General features: G+C 40.7%; 1 protein-coding gene across 2 annotated transcripts in view; it reads right to left on the bottom strand.

Annotated features, from left to right (window-relative positions):
- SMAP1 (small ArfGAP 1) overlaps window positions 1–22,127 on the bottom strand; it is a 231,098-nt gene that overhangs the window by 120,339 nt on the left and 88,632 nt on the right. For both annotated transcript variants that reach the window (XM_045011790.1, XM_045011791.1), the window contains one exon: window positions 8,471–8,551. In XM_045011790.1, the coding sequence (XP_044867725.1) occupies window positions 8,471–8,551 (81 nt within the window). The remainder of the gene's footprint in view (window positions 1–8,470; window positions 8,552–22,127) is intronic.

The following is a 22,127-nucleotide window of genomic DNA, read 5'->3' as shown; positions in this document are numbered from 1 at the left end:
TGGCAGTGGAGCTTGGAGCCAAAGCAGATGCCTTCGCTGATGGCAATTACTTGGCTCCCAAAATAGCCAGAGCTGATTCAGGTCCCCTACTCTTCTTATATCCTTTATAGCTATCTATCAGATCCCCAAGGTGTGGTTGATAAGGCCTATTGTAACAGAAGAACCTGTAGTCTATTCTCTCTCCTCTTCCCGTCACCAGTACTAATTGTACTATAGACAGTGTAACTTGTTGGTGAGTGATTCTTACCTAAACGCTTCAGGCACCGAATGTGCACAGACACCAGCAAAACTGCTGTACAGAATGCAAATCTCAAACCCATGCTTCCTGGGGTTGATATCTGCCATGTTGGAACCAATCAATAATATTCTTAACTGACAAAGGACCACAAAAAAGGGTAAACAGTGACATGGTAAAGTTTCCAGATGGTACAAAATTACTCAAGGTAGTTAAGTCCAAAGCAGAATGTTAAGAGTTACAAAAGGATCTCACAAAACTGGACTGGGCAACAAAATGGCAGATGAAATTCAATGTCAGAATTTACTAATATACATTGCCAAAGAGCCACAGTAATACATCAGCAGCCCCCTGCTCCATCAGCTCCAGTGCCTCCTGCCCATTGGCAGCCCCGCTGATCCTGTGGCGGAGCCAGGGGTTCAGCAGTGAGCACCTCCCTCCCAGCACACTGGAAAGTTAGCACCTGTAGCTCCAGCCCCAGAGTCAGTGCCTATACAAGAAGCCAGATATTAACTTCTGAAGAGCTGCATGTGGCTCCAGAGCCACAGGTTGACCACCCCTGATATATACAAAATGATGAGGGTCCAAATTAGCTGTTACCATTCACGGAAGACCTTGGAGTCATCATGGATAGTTCCCTGAAAACATTTGTTGAATGTGTAATGGCAATCAAAAAAGCTACCAGAGTGTTAGGAACCATCGGGAAAGGGATAGATAATAAGACAAAACATATCATATTGCCTCTACATAAATCCATGGTATGCCCACACATTGAATATTCCGTGCTGTTCTGGTTGTCCCATCTCAAAATAGATACATTAGAATTGGAAAAGGTAGAGAGAAAAATGATTAAGGGTATGGAACAATTTCCATCTGAGGAGCGATTAAAAAGACAGATTTTCAGTTTGGAAAAAAGGTGACACTGGGGGGATACGACAGAGGTCTATAAAATCTTGAATGGTATGGAGAAAGTGAATAAGGAAGCGTTATTTACACTTTCACATAACACAAGAACTAGAGGTGTCAATAAAATTAGTAGGTAGTAGGGTTTAAAACAAACATAAGGAAGTACAAAAACAACAAGGAGTCTGGCGGCACCTTAAAGACTAAGATTTATTTGGGCAGAAGCTTTCGTGGGTAAAAAAGGCACTTCTTCAGATGCATGGAGTGAAAATTACAGATGCAGGCACTATCCTGACACATGAAGAGAAGAGAGTTACCTCACAAGTGGAGAACCAGTGATGGCAGGGCCAATTCAATCAGGGTGGATGTAATCTACTCTCAATAATTGCCGAGGAGGTGTGTATTCCAGGAGAGGCAAAGTTGCTTTTGTAAGTGAGCCAGCCACTCCCTATTCAAGCCCAAATTAATGGAGTTAAATTTGCAAATGACTTTTAGTTCTGCAGTTTTAGTTATTTGTGTCCAGAATAAATGGACACAAATCAGACATTAGGAATAGTAACATTCAAAAGCCAGTGGGAGAACACTTAAATCTTCCTGGACAGGCTGTAACAGATTTAAAAGTAGCTATACTTGAACAAAAAAAACTTCAGAAACAGACTTCAAAGAGAAACTGCATAACTAAAATTCATTTGCAAATTTACCACCATTAATTTGGGCTTGAATAGGGGCTGGGAGTGCACAGAGGCAAAGTTTTTAAAAGATGTACAAAAGATGGCCACATGGTATGATCCTGTTTTTGTCCTAAACAGATTTTTTTTCCCCCACTATATGCTGTAACATTTCCAGAGTCCAATTAGATGTCCGATCAACACAGCATATAGTATTTTAATTTATCCACAGATGTACCTATTGCTCATTGATGTAAAGCGAAGTGCTTTTCAAATGTAATTTGAAATAAAATTCTGTTTATACAACTTCATGTAATAAAATGTTTTTCTAAGAAAATGAAAGGTTCAGAACATATTTTGTACTAAAAAATAACAGGTAATAGTAACTGAAGAGCTCCATCCACAACAGACTTAAATTGGAAATAATTTTATTCAGATTTAATATTTACATAAATATCTTGTTTCTGTATTTACAGTTTTAGGGCTTGAATTAATTCAGACATTCAAAATCAGATTTTGACCACTATCCACTTGAACCCAACATCTTACATTTAGATTAGTTTTCTTTTATAAAAGTAATTTAAAATTTGGTTATAAAAGAAAACTATAAACCCCAGAATCTAGTAGAAGAAGAAAAATAGGTCAATTGTCAGGGTCCTATCATTTATAAGGGAAGTGTTTTTAGGTACTTCTAATTATTTGGAGAATAAATCCTAAAATACATTTAAGAAGTTTAGCTGTTAAACAGAAAGATTCCCATGGGGAACTCTGGTCTTTACACCAGATATCTAACATAACTAAACCTACTAGTCATCCACATATCCATATAAATGATGGCTGGAGGGGCATTATCTAGAGACAACATCCAGACAATAACCCCTCCTTCCCTTTCCCAGAACCTGGGGTCAGAGAAGAGTGCTAGAATTCCTACTAAAGTGCTAATCCCAGTCTTCACTCAGGAATCCATTTTCCTATCAGTACACAGCTAGTAGAAGTCTGATAAATCGTAAGCCCTGCTCGCCATTTGTTTGCAAGATAGGAGAATGAACTACTCATTGAAGGCTCAAAAACCAGGGGCTGGATGAGGGATACAGTAGCAGAAAAACCTCTTGCAAAAGCTGAAGGTGGTATAGAGTAGTGAAGACACCACCCTCCCACATCATCAAGGAGTCTGTAAAAGGAGTAAATGAAGTAGTGATCTCCCGTATATACTCATCGCAGCAAGAGGGGATAAGGAACTAGGGAAGGAGCTTGCAAATTGATCAGACGCTAGTGAGATCATACCACAGAGGCACCTGGCTGCTAAAAGAATGTAGAGAGGAGCCTTTGCTATTTCGCCCATCCTCTAGCCTTCTGGCTCCTGCAATGGGAAAATGTCTACTAGTGCTCTAGTGACTGCCTCTGCAGCTGCTGCTCATAATAGATCTCTTAAACCCACAGAGATTCTGTCAATATCACTACTGCTCACAGGGTTCTAAATAGCTGCAGTAAAACTGATAAGATTCTGGCCACTTTTCACTGTGGTGCAACTATGGATAACAGGAGGTAGCACGGGATCTGTGTGACTGGAGACTTTGGAAGATAGCACTATATTGATTACACTTGGTTCACACATGGAAGAACCCATAAGAGCTAGAAACATCTTTATTTTTAAATGCAAGCTTAGCATTTACTCAACTGATAGAACTCACCTGGAAAAGATTCCTATTCACCCTGCCAAATGGATTTTTAAACTTTGAAAACTTTAATTTGAACGTGTTATTGTATCCTTGTAATAAAATAATTGTTATTTATACAACTACTGAACACGACTACCATAACTGGTATTTTTGAGGACTACTACCTAGCTGTCCCTTGGAGATGATATGTCCCTTGCTCAGTCTCATCCCTAAAGTGAGCAAAATGAACAACCTTGCTTACTGATTTTAGAGCATAGTTCTTCTCCAAAGTCAGCCTGCAAAAACAATGGCATAATGAATACTCCATGACAATTATGTCTCAAAGGTTTCAAGAGTAAATGTTCTCTGTTTACAATTTAAAGGGTGTTTTTCCCTAGTTGCCTGCAAAAACTCAACCTGAGATGAGAAAATAGCTACATTATCAGTGTGCACATCTTTACTAGTCAAAGATTCTGAGGGCCAAATTCTGTCCTCAGCAAGATTTAAAGTTTCCACAAGGATACTGGAATGCAACTGGAACTTGATTAAGAATTCTGCTGATATTGCATAAAATAGAATAGACTCCACCCCACTTTTCTATATTTTATAAATTCTGCAGAAGTAACAGGAGTAGAAAAAAATAATATTTTTTGTTACTGAAACAAGCAGATACATCAAGAACACACTGGAGCAAATCTATTGATTAAGTGATACCACTTTAACAGTCCCCTTTCTAATCATAATCACTAAGTAAAAAACGTTAATAACCATTCAAGTCTCAGTGCTGTTTAAGCTGAGGTCAGTCAAAACCAGTGCAATACACTGAATAAGAAGATTGTTAAAATAAAATTTTAAAAAACCACTTCCAAGCACTTTTCAATCATTAACATTTTAATTTTCACAGCACAACTTATCTGCCACCCTTAAGGATCCAAACACTTTAAGAGCTAAAGGAAATTTTGCCAGTCTCATGCTAAAGATCTAAGACACAGGAGTATCTTGACAGACCGTATTTTTAGAAAAGGGGAGAGCTGTGTTGGAACAATAATCCTTTGAAGATCAAGAACAAAAGCATACAGTCACTACAAGAGTCTCAAAGCCAATTAGGAAATCAATGTGTAAAAGGTAAGTTACACCACACAGCTCATTTATATCCTGACATTTCTTCAAAGTAAAGGTAATATACTTTAAAATTTGATTGGAAGGTAAAGTTCTTTAATGGACAGAGTTCCCTTAATGTAGCCAAACATTTGTCAGTGCTCAAAGACTCCCGAGGCTACGAGGTCTCATTACACAAAGCAATCAGCATCACTACCACCATATTTTGGAACAGCATTAGCTTCAGTGCTTGGCTTTGTCTGCCTTGTTCCCACAAACTAAAAAAAATGGGAAAAACCCAAGAGATGAACAAAAAAATCTTGTCACAGCCCTCTGGATCTTGAAACCTGCTTTCAAGAAAATGAAGTGATCCCTTTCCCCACCCCACACACACTTCGACCCTGACATGAGTTATTAAATATATACAGTGTTGTTGTAGTCATGTTGGACCCTAATCTTAGGGACTTGAAGAGCTCTGTATAAGCTCAAAAGCTTGTCTCTCTCACCACCAGAAGTTAATCCCATAAAAGATATTACCTGACCCACTTTGCCCCTCATGCGTTATTAAAGGCCTATCCAAACTAGCAGTCAATAAGGTCACATGCACATTAGGAAAAAAAAGCCAACAAGTTCAAAAGTGTTAAACCTGATGTAAAGTGTACAGTTGCAAAGCAGCTGTATTTTTAATGTAACTGACTGAGGTAAACTCTGGGGAGATTTTCCTCAATCAGCTAACATGTTAAAAATACACTTTTTTCCTAGTGAAAGCAAGGTCTCAGAGTAAATTGCGTAGATCTTCATATGATAGAATACTGTCTCTCCTTTATTACCTGCTTAGTGAAATAGTTAACTACACTGACATTTAAAGTACCATCTTTGACATCTGATTTGGCACGCATTGAAATGAACAGGGTAGTTCATACCTTAAAGCTATTGTTTCACATGTACTGAAAACTCGGGGCATGTCTACACTACAAATTTTTGCCGCTGCAAGTTACATTCACATAAAGCCACCACAGTTAATGTATAGCTTGTGCTCATGCATAGATGGCAGTTTGTGTTGTACTGTCCCATGAGTGCTTGTTTCAATATACAGTGCAGTGCACCATGGAAAGGTATCCTGGTGTGTAGCTCACCACTGTCCAGCACACTGTTTTTTGAGAAGTTTTGCCAATGCATGGTGGTCAAGTTCATCATGCAATTTTCTCCATCTCCATTCCATAACTTTCACACCTATTTTGAAAATCTCATGAACCTGCGCAGGTCTTGTCGCTGTTCGCCATGTCTGACAGAGGCACGGAGCTTGCACAACTCTGCACTATTGTCATTAGCACAGGATTCACAATCCTCTAGTATTTGCAGAGCTACAAGAAAAGATGATTTCCTGCACAAATTGCTGTGGGACAAAGCGAGAACCAATTCAAGGATGTTGGTGGCATTAATGGAGCAAGTGGTGGGAAGGGGTTTTCGAGCAATATGACCCCTTGGCAGTACAGTTCACAATGGTGACCAGAGCAGTCAGTGTTAGGCATTGTGGGACAGCAGCTGGAGGACTGACAGGGTTGACCTTGGTAACACAGCATCTACACTTGCGCTCCATCAACCATGGCTCAATGTGTCTTGGGGAGATGATGTTACTATGTCAGCATAATGGAGAATTTATATCAGTGGGAAACAAATTTTAGCGTAGACACATGCACAACTAGGGTGATGAAAAGCTATTTATCTTGACCTAATTTTGTAGCATAGACAAGGCCTCAGGCCGACACTGCTTTCCTTCGTTACTCTCAAGTCACATTTCCAAGATTTTCTTCAGAACAGCTAACGACTTAAAAAAAACAACACACAGAGAGAATAATCGAGAAGCCCAACCCCACACATTTTGAGAAACGATACACAATCACCAATAGAGGACAACTTAATAGAATCATGACTGTAGACATTTTGTTGGTGACTTGCCAGTACATAAACAGACAAAATCTTAAACAACAAATAACTGTTGGAAATAGATTTATCTTAAAACAAGGACAAGACAATACCACAGTTTTTAATCTAAAATCTTGAAAAATACATCAGAAGCCAAGAGCAAAAAAAAAAGTACTAAGGGGTGGAGAACTAAGAATGTGTGCTACTATCTGACACGTTTATAAAGGAAAGTAACCCTGTCCCCCACACTCCCAGCTCTCTTGGTTGTATTTTACTTTTTTATTATTACATAAAGATGTACCTTGGTATTCTGGTATGTTCAGTAAAAAAATCTTTTTCTCACTTCCATTTCAACTACCTGAAATATCTTAAGAGAAGCTCATGCTAGCAATGACACCAATGCATTCTGATATCTTCTTTTAAACTTTGTTTTAGTGAATTTCTGGTATCAAGATGCTGGGATATTATTCATGGAAGATTAGTTACAACATGACAAAAAAGTTTGACAAGTGAACATTCAGAACAAAACATACTTTAATATTCATAAAAAACATATGAAAGATGGTATTTTTATGCAGCTGTGACACTACATTGCCACCGCAAAAATAAACTGGCAGATAGAGACTCCAATGAAATATATATAGTATTGGACTACACTGCAGGATAAAAATTCTAAAAACATTGTTTTTCACAGATGACACGAATCATCTGTCACAAGAGAAAGCATCTTTACAAATACTTTCAAAGAAAGGTATTTGTTGAACTTTTTATATCAAAACAGATTTGACATGAAAACTTCATTTCAAACTAAAGTTAGTTCTTTTGGTAAAGTTAAAACAATTAAGTTTTCAGACAGCCTGTGCAAAAAGTAAATACATTGAACCGGTTTGTTTCTTTGAGAGTTGTTCTATTAGAGAATTTAGTCAGGATTTATTTGGACTAGAGTTATTTAAAAATCTTGCAAACAAACTGTGTAGGTTCACGTAGAAAATTGATCAGGTATTCATTTATAAGTATCTCACTAAATGAGTGAGCATGGCTAACAATACACATTCTTATAAAATACATAGTAATGTAGTCTCCGTTAAAAAAGAGCATTCAAAATGTGTGAAGATGGGTAACAATTTAAAACTTTATCCTCACACTATACTGTTCTAGTTAATTTTATTGTAGCAAGGAAATAAATTAAACAAATTCTTCTTACGAAGTCACAGAGGTTAGGGAAGAAAGCCATTACATCTAGTCCATTCCTCTGCCAGGATTGTTTCAAAGTATTTATTGTTACTGTCTCCAGTCTAGTCCTAACTGTACTTAGTACTGCAGACTCTACTAATTCCACTGCACAATCTGAAAGACCTTGATATTCAGATTATTATTCTGATATTCAGCTTACTTTCAGGAATAAACATCCTAGTTTTAGCTATTAATATCACTAAACAATTCTTCTCCCTCGTTGGTATTCTCTTAAGTTATTAGTTCAATCCATGACAGAGTTGCATAACATACTGTAGCAGTGAATCCATATTATTATTATACAATTTAATTTCAGATACATATCTGTGCTGCAGCTACAGACCAGAGCTCTCATGGTATGTAAACTTTGACACTAGTCAACCGCATAGACCTCAGTTTTCAAAAAACATATGCATGAAAAATACACAGTAACTGTGAGAGCAATAGTGTATTTTTGAAACCTTAACCATCTAGGTCTAATTCTTGTCAACTGTTATTTTACAAGGATCAGATAAACATAATACAAACCCTTCTTTCCCTGTCCCATCAAATGGATGGAAAGTTGTCATTGTCAGTCTTTGCAGGTCAGACAGTCACTCAAGTATTCATGAATCGTTAACAGTAGTTAATTTTGACTATTATTCAGACATGTTTTTATATTTCAAATACATCTAACTAACTCCAGGCATAATACATAGCCTAATACTGTATCCATTTGTAAATTAAAAAATAAAATGAAGTAGTCTTACCTTTTCAGTTGTTAGGGGTTTCAATGTTTTTTCTGATTCCCTCTCTCTCTTCTTCTCATCTTTCTTTTTCTCCTTTTCCTTCTGTAAGAGAAAGAGTATGTTACTTGCTAGGAAAAAATGTTTGCAAATAATATTCACTTAAATTTTAAAAAAAAGTCCTGCTGAACACAAATGAAAGTCTTCACATAAAATATAGAAATTGATTATAGATCTTAAAGTTATAATTTTTGAAAATGATAAAGTAAAGTTATTTATTGTACTTTCCTCATGTGTGTTATAGTAATAGTCCATAGTCAGTATGGTAGCTTTCAGTGTTCCAAAGAGAGATTACCAAACTCAAATAAGCCTCTGGTCTAGTTAAAAAGCCTAGTGGTTTCAGGCCCAACACACCTCATTACACTTGTGACTGAATAGGAAATTATAACTTTAAAATGTATAATCTGAGTTCAGAGAACTATAGCAATTAGAGCAATGTTCATTTTCAACTACTACAATTTTATTCAGTTTCTCCGTACCCTCCCATCGTTTTCTCTATTTCCCCAAAATTTTGTCACCTGCAGCAGTGTGGTAACAGCTTTTCCAAAGCTTGCATAACTTTGTCTAGCATAAAGTTATGAATAGTGAATAATAATACATTTGTGGGTCCTGATTAGGATAAACTAATTTTTAACGACATGCAAGGTTTTTTTTTTTTTTTTTGCTCAGTGTCAATGAACAGCCATGCTGAAGGATAATCTTTCAGTAATGAGGTATAACAGTAAAGAATATCCAGTAATCCTATTTTAAAAAGTCTTAAGTGTAGCCAGTCCTGAGACATTAGTTTTAACTATTTGTTAAGTTTGAGGCATCTGCATTATTGTCTTAAGATCATTTGGATAAGAAAAGGACCCACTTTAAAATTAATTTTAACTTATTAACTAATTTGCTTGTAAATTCTCCAAACTCATTCTATAGCCAGAGTAAATGCTATAATTTTTGGAAGATACACCATGTTCTTCACACAAAAACATGGTTGAATCCCTGCTTGCTTAATGGGTAAAATTTTGAAAAGCACAAAACCCATTTCAAAAGTGACCTTAGGCACTGAGGAACTTAAGAACCTAAATCACCTTTGGCATAGGAATTAGGCTCCTAAGTGACTTAGGTGCTTTTGAAAATGTTGCCTAATACTATTTGTCCCAAAAGTTTTCAGATAGTGTCAGGTGACATAAGAAAAATCAGGCTTAAAATTAACTAACTTTTATGCCTGTAGTGCATGGCATTAATAAACTTAAGAGCCTTTAGGCTTTGAAGCTTGCACAAATGATGCCTATAAATCACTGAATGGCTTTACTTGCATGCGATGTACGATAATACTCTAAAGAGGGAACCCATACAGTATTTTTATGCAGACAGTGAAACCAAAAAAGTTTCAGTGTTGCATTACAGTACTATAACCTTACTACCTTAACTGACCTTGATTATATCAACTTTCTGCTCTCTTCTTCTTCCTGTCCCATAGCATTCCAGAGCAAGCCACCAGTTTAATCTCAGATGGGACCACAACTATTATTATGCATTAATCATAACTTTATGCTACACAGAGTTATGCAAGCTTGGTAAAAGCTGCTACCATATCGCTGCAGGTGCCAAACTGTTGGGAAGATATGGGAAATGAATGGGGGGTATGGAGGTACAACTATATTTTGTGTGTCTAGGAATGGTACCATACATGCCACCTTCACTGTAGCAACTGACTGATCTATATTTCTTTGAACAGCACCTGCAGGAGAATCACTGACATCTACACAGCACTTCACAAAACTGAGGTAAACAAAAAGGTTTAAATGAACTGATACCACAACCCAAAGATGCATGTAGCAGTAGGGTGACCTGATGTATTGATTTTATAGGGACAGTCCCGATATCTGGGGCTTTGTCTTATATACCCTACAGCTACTACACTCCCCATCCCAATTTTTTCCTCACTTGCTATCTGGTTACTCTAGGCGGTAGATACAGCAACACCAGATCAAACAGGAGAAGAAAGAGGAGGTGCAGCAAGAGACAATGGTACAGAGAGGAGAGACTGCAGTTCTTTGCAGCCAAATCACAGAGAGAAGAACCGGAAAATGCAACAAAAAACTGTTCTCCCTCTTGGAGAGGCACATCATGCTGCTGAAGAGGAGAACATGTACTCTGGAAAACCCTATCTGTATTCCATTGTGGGTATGCATGTGCTCCACATGCCTGGAATCACATAGTTCTTGCAAGCAGTGTCTTTTGGTCCATGCATGTACCCTCAACTCTCCACATGCCTCCAACCAAAGAGATAAAGGGCGAAGTGGACTGCCAGACTCTCCAGTTTCTTCTCTGTCATGAATCCAAAAATAATCTGAAGTGGAGCAGAAGGACGTCGGGCAACGAAACAGATGGGGAACACACATCTCAAAGAACCTCCAGTTATCGTAAGTAGCTCTCTTCTTCGAGTGCTTCTCCCTATATGTATTCCACTCTGGGTGACTGCCAAACAGTACTCAAGGAGAAGGAGGGCGTGAGGATGCAGGTGGCAGAGGATCACTGTCCCAAAGGATGACTCAGCAGAGGAGTCCTGTATTAAAGCATTATGCCTCACAAATGTGTGGATGGAACTCCATGTAGCTGCTTTGCAAATGTCAAGTAGAGGTACTTCTTGAAGCAATGCCATTGACATCGCTTGTGCTCTGGAAGAATGAGCCCTAACTCCATGAGGGGAAGAGACATGTGACCGCTGACAGCAGAGTAATATGCAGCCCAAATGGTAACCTCCACCATTTTGCATGTATTGTTGGGACTATGTTTTCCAGTGTGCATTACTTACCACTTCTCAACATTAAATTTCATCTGCCATTTCACCACCCGATCTCCCAGTTTTGTGAATCCCTTTTTAAAATCTTCACAGTCTGCTTTGAGTAATTTTGTATCATCTGCAAGCTTTGCCACCTACTTTGTTTACCTCCTACTTTTACAGATCATTTATGAATATGTTGAACAGCACAAGTCCCAGCATAGATCCTTGGGAGACCCCACAATATACCTCTCTCCATTGTCAAAACTGACCATGTATTCCTATCCTTTGTTTCCTATCTTTCAACCAATTACTGAGCCATGTGAGGCCGTTCCCTCTTAACCCAGGACTGCTTACTTTGCTTAAGAGCCTTTGGTGAGGACCTTGTTAAAGGCTTTCTGAAAGTCCAAGTACACTATATCAACTGGATCCCCCTTATTCACATGCTTGTTGACCCCTCAAAAAAATTCTAATAGATTGATGATTACAAAGAAATGTTGACTCTTCCCCAACATAGTGTGTTCATCTATATATCTGATTATTCTGTTCTTTACTACAGTTTCAACCAATTTGCCCGGTACCAAATTTCAGGCTCGCTGGCCTGTAATTCCCAGGATCACCTCTGCAACCTTCTTTTTATTTTTAAAAAAAAATCGGCATTGCACTAGCTATCTTCTGGTAATAGGCCAATTTAAACGATAGGTTACATAGCACCGCTAGCAGTTCTGCAATTTCATATTTGAACTCCTTCATAACTCTTGGGTGACTACCATCTGGTTCTGGTGACGCAAGTACATGATACCATATATCCCAGGAAAGAAAGACAAAGAGAAAATTCTGATTGACCTTCAAGGATTGTTCATGACCTGATCTATAAGGTTGTTCATCCCTTGGAACCTGTCCACTGGCAGATAAGCTCGCACTGTGACTCAATTTAGAGATGCTCCAATGAAGTCTGTGGTGGAGTGCCGACAGACTAGGGAAGACAGGAGCTGAAGCACTTACGAAGCTGACATGTAGGCATCTTGACATGTCTTGGCAACAAGAAGCCAGTTGTCAAGACAGTGGAGGACAGCAAAGCCATGACATCTGATAAGGGGGATACTACCAAGACAACCTTGGTAAAGATCCTGAGGGCAGTAGCACGGCTAAATGGGACCACTCTGTATTGAAAATGGTCAGTGCCCATCATGAAAATGAGAAAATGTCTGAGCCAGGTGAACATCCCTCTGAACGTATTCATCCTTCATACCTGAGACCTGTAAGCCAAATGCCCTTTTCCAGGGATGGTATTATAGATGCCAGTGTGACCATGTAAAATTTCAATTTGTGAATAAAGTAGTTGAGATGGCAGAGATAGAGGATGGGTCTCCAGATGCTTTTCTTTTTGGGTACTCAAAAGGATGTTGTGTAAAAATACTTTCCTTTGTACCGAAGAGATACCCTGTCTACTGCTCGCTGCTGTAGAAGGAATTCTACTTCCTGTTTGAGAATCTCCTCCTGGAAATGGACCCTTAAAAGGAGCAGGAAGGGGGGCTTTGGAGGGGTCATGAGGTAAATTTGATCATAACTGAAATCAATGATGTTTAACCCACCCATTTGTCCATCATTATTGCACGCCAGGTGTGGAAAAGGGTGCCAAATAAATGCCAAAGGATGTGGGGGAAATCGGCCGATGGTGGCAGCTCTTGAACGCCTGTCAAAAATATTTTTTACCCAAGGGCTGGAATTGGGATGGTGATGTTGAAACACAGTGCAGGGAAATGAACTTCTGAACTCTTTGCCTCTTATGAGGTGTCTCAAAGCTGCTAGCAGTAAAACTGTTGAGCCATTGGTCTAGTTTTGTATGACTGCCTATGGAATCTCTCTTTGGATCAAGTGTATATTTTGCCAGGGAGTGGAGGGTAGCCCTGCAATCCTTCTGAGTGTGCAAGGACTCATCTGTCTTTTGGTTAAAAAGATTAACTTCTTTGAAGGGCAGGTCCTGCACAGTATGTAAAGCACCACATAGGAATGTGATTTGCTGGGCCTCCTCCATGCTGACAGAAATTACTTTGAAAATGGCATAGGCACCAGATGCATTCTGGGTTTCAGCAGGGGGAAGTACGGGAGTTTCATCCCTCTTCCTATAATTTTCCTGGCCTTTTGGAGTTATGCCTTTATCCATCTCAACAAGTACCCAGGAAGCCTGGGAGAGATGCCACAAATCCTGGTATATCTACCCAGATAGCAATGTACTAAAATCAAGGCAGCACAGTGTGGACCCATAGCTGATAGAGTAGATAGTTATGCTGGTGCAACCACACACATTGTGAACACACTATACCGATGTATGTTACACTGCTGGAGCTTCACGATGAAGGCCAGCCTATAGTGACATATTGGTTAAGTGCTGAGTCAGGGGAAAAACTCTACCTGCTGAATCCCCTAGAGTAGGTTTTGCAATACCTACTGTAGATATTTTTGGATGTCTAATTTCACTGTATATAACACCAGTTCAGATCAGATTTTTCATTTGAAACCCTGAACAGAAAATATTTTTTAAGCCTGCTGTAAACTGATATTCCTTGCCCTGGAAGGGAATGTTTTTAATTCTGATTCAGAAGCACAGAATCGCATGTATAAGCAGATATGTGGGACATACAGAAGATCTGAAATTTTAGGAAATAGCTTTTTAAGTGAAGAGCATTTATCAGTAGTTTCTTCAGAGGCAGAATTCTGAACAGTAACATATTTAGAGCAATTGTGACTATGCTAAAGATTTTTTTTTTTTTAAGAAGACAGCAGAGTAACACTTTTCAAAAGTGTGTTATTGTCTAAAACATGAACATTATCATTATCTAGTACATGCTCAAGACAACTACTCTGGTGACCTTATGAAGAAAATTTGAGTTTATCGGAGTTGAATATGCTGCACAAAGGACATATATAATGAGCTCCAACATATGATTATTAAAGTAAAGTGTGAACACTCAGGCAGCTAAACCACTAAGCCAGATTCAAAATACATATATTTGAAGCAGCATGAGAGAATTTAAAGAGTATATATTATCTCCTTTGAAATCAGTACAATACACCAACGGAGGAGCATATTGCCTGTATAGTTGCCATCCAAACCTGGCCAAGTGAAGTAGCAATAGATCAAACTTAGCGCTCAAATTAGATTTTAGTCTGGGGACTGTACAGTGCCCAGACACTAGGCTGCCAAGATGGTCGTCTTGCTCCATTTTTAACTCATTTCTTTATGAGTAAGTATTAGAAAATTGAGGAAGGAGAGCATTTATACTTGTTTCCTTCCCATCAATATTGGGAAGGGTTTTATTGAAATTACAGGTTTAATTTTTAGTTTCCTTTAACAAGTCGGTGTGTAATACAAATTTAAACAAACACTACCATTGCTGTAGTTTTACCCTTTTTTTTAAAATAGTTGTGTCCCTGCTCAGCATATACATATTAAATTGTACCTTGGGTGTGTTCACACGCTAAAAATATTTCATACCAAAAGTTATGCTTATAAGACGGTAATATTGAAGGGGAAGGCCCTTCAGGCAGGAAGTGCCCAAGTTATCTATGTGTGCCCTTATCTCTTCCCACTTGTGTATTTGCATTACAATACTGTCTTTAAAGAGACACTGCCAATTTAATTACCACCAACATTATTTTTGGCCCGTTTTAACAAGCAATACATGCAGTGATATTACTTTAAACAGAAAGCCAGAGGAAAATATTTTTCTAATTTGTTTATGTATTTGACAGAACTTTGTCTACAGTCATGTGCACTACTTCCCTTGCTGCTTGTGAGTCTTTCCTCTTCTCTCTTGCTGTGTAACATGTTTTTTAAAAATATGAAAATGATTATAAAACTATAAAAATTGGCAGGGCAGGTTATCCTCAGCTACATTTAAAACTCATTTTTTGAAGTTTATTAGATTGTCAATTTTTACAATCTTAGTTAGGCACAGAGTTTCTTGTATGTTTAAAAATGTTTATACATATGACATTTAATGTAAAGTCATCCTCTGTGTCGTTGCCAGATATTACAATGTAGATTGCCTTCTCTAACATATGCATTTTTATTTTGTCATCCTCCATGAACCATACAGTTTGTTCCCCCCCCGCAACAACTGCACAGCCTTCCTTATGTGTAAGTCAAAGGTCAAGGCAGCAAAGATGAAGATAAGCTAACCACTAATGTACATAGCAAGTCAGCAAAATTTCACCTTTATTCTATGTTGTATGCCCTATTCCTACAAACACATATGCATATACTTAACTATAAGCACGACACGTGATTTTAGTTATTCTACTCCTGTGCTTAAATTAAGTTGTGCTAGCATTCGCAGGATCAATACCTTAACACTGTGATTGCTATGTAAAGAATGATTACTAATTCTACAGTAACTGGTTCTTCAAGATATTGTAATCAGTGTTCATCCCACACGTAGGTGTGCATGTGCCTAAATGCACGTGTCCTGTTCTTCCTCACGTTCCTGTGCAAAGACATAAAAGTGAAACTAACTGCAACCTTCCCTCAGGTCCCTCACAATGGGACCTACACATCATCCCAAAGAACCACACAGTTATTGTAGCATAGGTAACCATTCTCTCTCCTTCAAGTTGTGTGTGTGGATACACTGTTCATGACTGGCAAGCAATATGCCTTTGAGATGGCGAGATGAGGAGTATCAACTGCATCAGTATTACTGCTCTCCTGATCTTGGCATCTGCTTTGCAGCCAAGTCCACTACATAATGCTTGTTGAAAGATTATTACATGTTGCCACTTTGCAGTTCTTGGCAACAAACACATTTCAGACACAGGCAGAGGCTGTGGGCTCAGGAAGTAAGCCTTGATGTTTGGTGGAAGTACACCACTCTAGTGGTAACACAGCAAAAAGACATTCTGTTATCCACTTGGATACTCTTTGAGATGTGATGGCCTGGCCTTTGCAAGAGCAGGCTATAGCTAGAAATAACCAAGCACACAGTCTGAAGCAGAAATTATTTACTGTAACTAGAAGGTTTTCAAGATGTGTGGTCCCTAGCTGTATTCCACACATGGGTTCGCATGCATGCCATACACCCGAGTTCAGAAGTTTTCTCCAAGCAGTGTCTGTTGACCAGCACATGCGTAGCATGTCTATTTGTGGTCCCGACCAAGGGCATAAGGGGCAGTGATGAGTAGGCACCTCTCTGCTTGTTAATGTAGTGCATAGCAGACATATTGTTTACCAGGACCTCCACTGTGGAATTTCAGAGGCTAAGTAAGGCGGCCATGCAGGCTAGTCTGATGCCTCTGAATTCCAGGAGGTTTATGTGAATTTCCACATCTACTGAGGACCAGGTCACCTGCATCAGTAAGTGGTCCAGATGGCTTTTCAAGTGTTCCTGATGCATTCATGAGTCAGGTCCTTGTTGGGTAGGGTGCTAAGCATAGTAATCCTCCTCATATTTTTAGGTTATCGCCACCAAGACCTTCCCATCAATTTGGTGTTTTGCTGGACAGTGCTTTGACCTGAGCCAGATATATAGAGGCTACAGGCAAAGTCAAGCAAATATCATCATGTAGGTGCACACTAACATGTGGCCTAACACTCAAAGGCCCCCTGCTGGAGGCCACAGAGTCCTCCAACACCCATCCCAGGAAAGGAGCAGTAGAGAGGTCCCTCCAAGAGGGCTAGAGTGGTTGTGAGGAAGCAACCAAGCAGAGAGGTTATAGAGGAAGCAGCCCATGAGGGCCCTATAAAAGAGGTGCACCTCGCTGGCTGCAGGATCTGAAAGGGCCTGGATAGTCTGCTAGCAGGGACTGGGGAAGCAAGAGGTGCTCCTGGCTGGCTGCAAGGGTTAAGGCAGTGTGACAAAGTTCCTTCTCTACCTTGGTGGGTCCTGCACTTATTGGCAGATTTGCTCACCTCAGTGATCTTCCCCACAGTCTGGGTCAATTTCTCCTGTGTCTGATCAGGAGTTTGGGAGGGGAACCCGGGCCCGCCCTCTACTCCAGGTTCCAGCCCAGGGCCCTGTGGATTGCAGCTGTCTGTAGTGCCTCCTGTAACAGCTGCATGACAGCTACAACTACCTGGGCTACTTCCCCATGGCCTCCTCCAAACACCTTCTTTAGCCTCACCACAGGACCTTCCTCCTGGTGTCTGATAACACTTGTACTCCTTAGTCCTCCAGCAGCACACCCTCTCACTCTCAGCTCCTTGTGCCTCTTGCTCCCAGCAACTCACACGCACTTCCTCCCCTCTGGCTCCCCCTCGCCTGACTGGAATGAGCTCCTTTTTAAACTCAGGTGCTCTGATTAGCCTGCCTTGATTGGCTGCAGGTGATCTAATCAGCCTGTCTACCTTAATTGGTTCTAGCAGGTTCCTGATTACTCTAGTGCAGCCCCTGCTCTGGTCACTCAGGGAACAGAAAACTACTCATCCAGTGACCAGTATATTTGCCCTCTACCAGACTCCTGCACCCCACTGGTTTGGGTCTGTCACATAAGGTAGTTGCTGGCAGAGACTGGGGAAGCGAAGGAATAACTTCTGGCTGGCTGCCAGGACTCACTGAAGACAGGCCCACGGACAGTAATTTTCCCTGGAACTGTTACCCCACAGAAGGGGGCTCATCTAGACTGACCCAGCTGGAGAGCCGGGGGCAGAGGACTAAAAAGGCAGGTGAAGAACCTCCAAGGAGGAAGCTAGGGGGTGGGGTGGGTGCTGCTCCACCCCAGAGCAGGAACCTTCACATGTGAGCTGGCCAACTAGGGTACTGAGATCAGTCCTCAGTCTGATCAACAGGGCCTGAGTCTGGGGAGGGCTCCAGGGACAGTGTAGGCAGCTCAGCCAGAGGACTGTGTCACTAAAGACCTGCCGAGAGATCCATTGGCTGGATAAGGGTGCTTGTGAGAGGTGGGTGCCACCCTGGGGGAAAAAAACAGATTACAGACACGGTCAGCCAGTGAAAGGGGGCACTTGCAAGAGGCAGAGTGCCAACTCTGTTCACTCCCTGTCCTCCTGTGCGATCTTAGACTACAATTACCTAGTGACAGGAAAGCAGTGACCCTTTCCCCACATGAGAAAGTTATATTTTGTAACCATAGCCTGATAGTTTGTCACCCGGAATTGCAGTGAGGCAGAAGAGTATACTTTTTGCCCAACAGTGTCTAATTTTTTAAGGTCCATGACCTTCATTGTACTCTTTGAAAATGTAGAGTTCTCCTGCGTTGCTGATATTATCAGGAACTCCAATCTTGAGCAGGTGTCGGAAAATTCAAAGCCTTTCAGGGGCATCTGGTATTTTCTTTTCATGTGTTCAGATGTGGGAGAAAAAAGTATCAGGCATTTGCCAGCTCAAATATGCCCTCACTGATGGAGAGAGCAATTCTGATGGGTGTTGTAGAGCTTAGTATGTCAAAAGCTTGTAGGACGTCTCCTGTATTACTGGGATTTCACAGTCCAGGGATTCTGCAATGCAGGATTGGCATTCCTGGAATGCCATGCTGGAGTAGGAGCTAGTGTCACTGCCTCATCAGGTAATGAAGACAACACTTTCAGTTGAGACAGGTGTGCCTGCTGTCCCTCTATTACCTCCAACTCATGGGGGTCAACATCGGGCTCTGGTCTTGGTGCCCTGACTAAAAATGCCACCAGAGACCAGGATCGCTTCCACTTCCTTGATGCATCAGAGGGGGGAATCTGCTCTGGGATACATGCAGTGACAGTCCCCAGTAAAGCTAATACAGCCAAGATGGCATGCCATGGGGGTATTGGCCTGACTGAGGTTGGTCGATCCAGTGCCACTCATGCCTTATCTGGGGCAGAGCCCTAAATGATAGCCTTCTGTTACACCCTTGGTGGCACTCAGAGTAAAGAGGCATACATACTGCATGCCAGAAAGGAGTCAGCTGGCAACAGTGAAAAAATAAACCTCTTCAAACAGTGGTATTGGGCAGCGACATGGATTATGCACTGGTTCAGATGCTAGTTGTCATTTTGGTGGAGGGGATGTCTCCAGAGAATTCATAGATATGCCCTCATGGCAGCACCAAAGGCCCATGATTGGCTCAGTCATCTGCACCATTGATGGAGTTGGAACCAGGACTACTTTACCATATACTACCCCAATATTGGGGAGGACCTCAATACTTAGTCTTTGGAAGCGAGAGGTTTTATGTCCTCCCGGAAGGATGATCCCATAGGATATTTGGAGCTATGTTTCTGCTTCACCCATTCTGCCTCTCAGCACTACCTTTTGTATCAGGGGCATAGGTGCCACCTCTATTGCTAAATTGCTGGTGCTGCAGATGCTTGTGCGAGGACCACTGGTGTGAATGCTCTAGGTTTGATGGTGTCCTCTTCTTATCCTCCTTTCCACTGACCCATCCCAGGGTTTAGAGCCTGCATGAGGGAGCGCTGACTGATGCCAACTCTTCTGGCTCCACTTTGGGATTATTTCCTCTTGGTTTGAAGTAAACCATGTTCATTACTCAAGCAAATGTAACATGAGCCAAGCACCCCTGGACTTGTAGTCCTGGTCCTGAAAGAAAAACAACTGGTACACCAAGCACTTGTCTGGGATACGGTTCTTTCCCCAGGCAGAAGCATGGTTGTGTCTGTAAATGAGGTGGATGAGTCTGTCACAGAAGGAACAGGGTTTGAACACTGATCGTTTTGAGATGACACGAGGCATTACAATTGGCACAAAGTGCCTCTCCCTGCTGTACAGTAGGGTGTATCTCCCTCCCCCCTCCCTTTTTTTTTTTTTTTTTGAACATTCAACTCAAGGAAGGAGAAGAAAAGTAAAGAAAATTTTCACCAAATTGGTAAAAAGGAATGAGTCTAACACTCTAAAATATAAAGAGTCAGATGCTTGTTAGAGTCTGCCTTGGTAAGAAAGCAAAGAGAAGGTCACAGCTGCTCCACTCTTTATGACTTTGCACAGCAGCACACAGTGGCACAGGGCACATGTGCAGCCCTGACTGCCACTGCTATTCAAAAGAATCCAATCACACACAAGACTTCCACAATGCACACCTACAGTGGGATCCACGCTGACATACATTAAAAGTAGTATGATTTACTATGAACTTTTCATATAAAATGGTCTTTCATTTACTGTCTAGAATACCGAGCAGTAGATAGAACTAAGATTCTACATAAATGGAAAGTTGTAGGAAATATTCTACTTGATACTGTATTTGTAAAATAGTATATGTAGTTAAAGACTACTGTAATGCCTATGCAGAAGGGGACAGAGTTTGGGTTTTCCATGCAACCTTACTTTGGCATTACCTGTGTTTTGAATAATTAATTATATAAACTTTATGTTCCATTACAATAGTTTTTGGTATGGAAATTTCTCAGTTTTAAAAGGTAAAAAGAAGAACAGTCATAATGATGTAGGACTTTGATGGGTTACAATAATGCATGCATATTTAATAACAGAGCTACTTCAATGTCACAAACGGGCCCTGTTGCATAGATTTGATACGGTTTATAGGAAAGTACCCATCTTCTGCACAATTTAGGAGATGCAGAGCTTTCAGGGTGCATCAGAATGGCACTTCCTCCTCTGCACTTTACAAAGCATGAAGGATCCGTCTCTCAACACCAACTGTTCCTAATGATTCCCAGCATTCACTAGATTTTCACTGTGCACTGAAGTCAGCCATGAAAATCCTCTCGCACCTGCACACTTTAAAAGTTAAATATGCTGGTTCATTGTTTCCTAACTCAGAACAAATTAAAACAAATAAAAGCACTTGTCAGTTAATGCTATTTTCATCCTTAACCTAAGCTCTCAGCAGGGGTGGCTCTAGGTATTTTGCTGCCCCAAGCACGGCAGGCAGGCTGCCTTGGGCGGCTTGCCTGCGGGAGGTCCCCAGTCCCGCGGATTCGGCGGCACGCCTGCGGGAGGTCCGCCGAAGCTGCGGGACCAGCGGACCCTCCACAGGCATGCCGCCGAAAGCGACCTGCCTGCCACCCTCGTGGCGACCGGCAGAGCGCTCCCCGTGGCTTGCCGCCCCAGGCACGCGCTTGGTGTGCTGGTGCCTGGAGCCGCCCCTGGCTCTCAGCCATTTTATTTACAGAACTGTTCAAAAACCACCAAAATATAATATGAAAGTGAAATTTCTCCTCCCCACTTTCCTTGGATTCAAAAATGAGAACTATTGCTCTGCAAATTTTGCTCAAAAAATTCACCAATGGACAACACAGTACAGAAAACGTCAGAGTGAACATTTCAGAAGGTTATAAGCCCTTTGAAAATGTAGTTAGAATGGGAATAGTTATGGAAGTTTAACTACAGAGGTTGATTTTATTTGTGCTACAGCTGAAAGATATTTGTAAGATGTACTGAAATTAAATTCACTAAGTAATTGTAGTTGGCCCCTGCATATTAAGTGTTGTATACAAAAAAGCCAGGTAAAAGTTAAACAGACACAGAAAATGCTTAGAAGAAGATATGGCTTACCTATTAAATAATTACATTTACCACTTAGAAAATCTGACTATGACTAACTATTATAGAGGAATTTATAAGAACTGGATGTTAGGTCATGTGATTACTTTCATACATTCTAAAGACTGAAGTTAAGCCAAAAATTCCAAATGTAAGATTCCTAAAGTTGGTTAACCAAGTTTGAAAACCAGGACATTATGTATTAAATTTATCACTATATAAAGAAGTTACTCGCCTTGTGCAGTAATGATGGATCTTCAAGATGCGACCCTAAAAGTGCTCAACTGTAGGTGCGTCTGCGTCCCTGCTCTGCCGATTGAAGAATTTAGGTAGCAGTATCCGTTCGGCCTGCGCATATGCTGTCCCCCTGCCATGAGGCTAACCAGCATTGCGGGCGAACCCT

This window comes from Mauremys mutica, chromosome 3, assembly GCF_020497125.1.
Source record: "Mauremys mutica isolate MM-2020 ecotype Southern chromosome 3, ASM2049712v1, whole genome shotgun sequence".
NCBI classification, from domain to species: domain Eukaryota; kingdom Metazoa; phylum Chordata; order Testudines; family Geoemydidae; genus Mauremys; species Mauremys mutica.
This window is presented reverse-complemented; position numbering and strand designations above follow the sequence as displayed.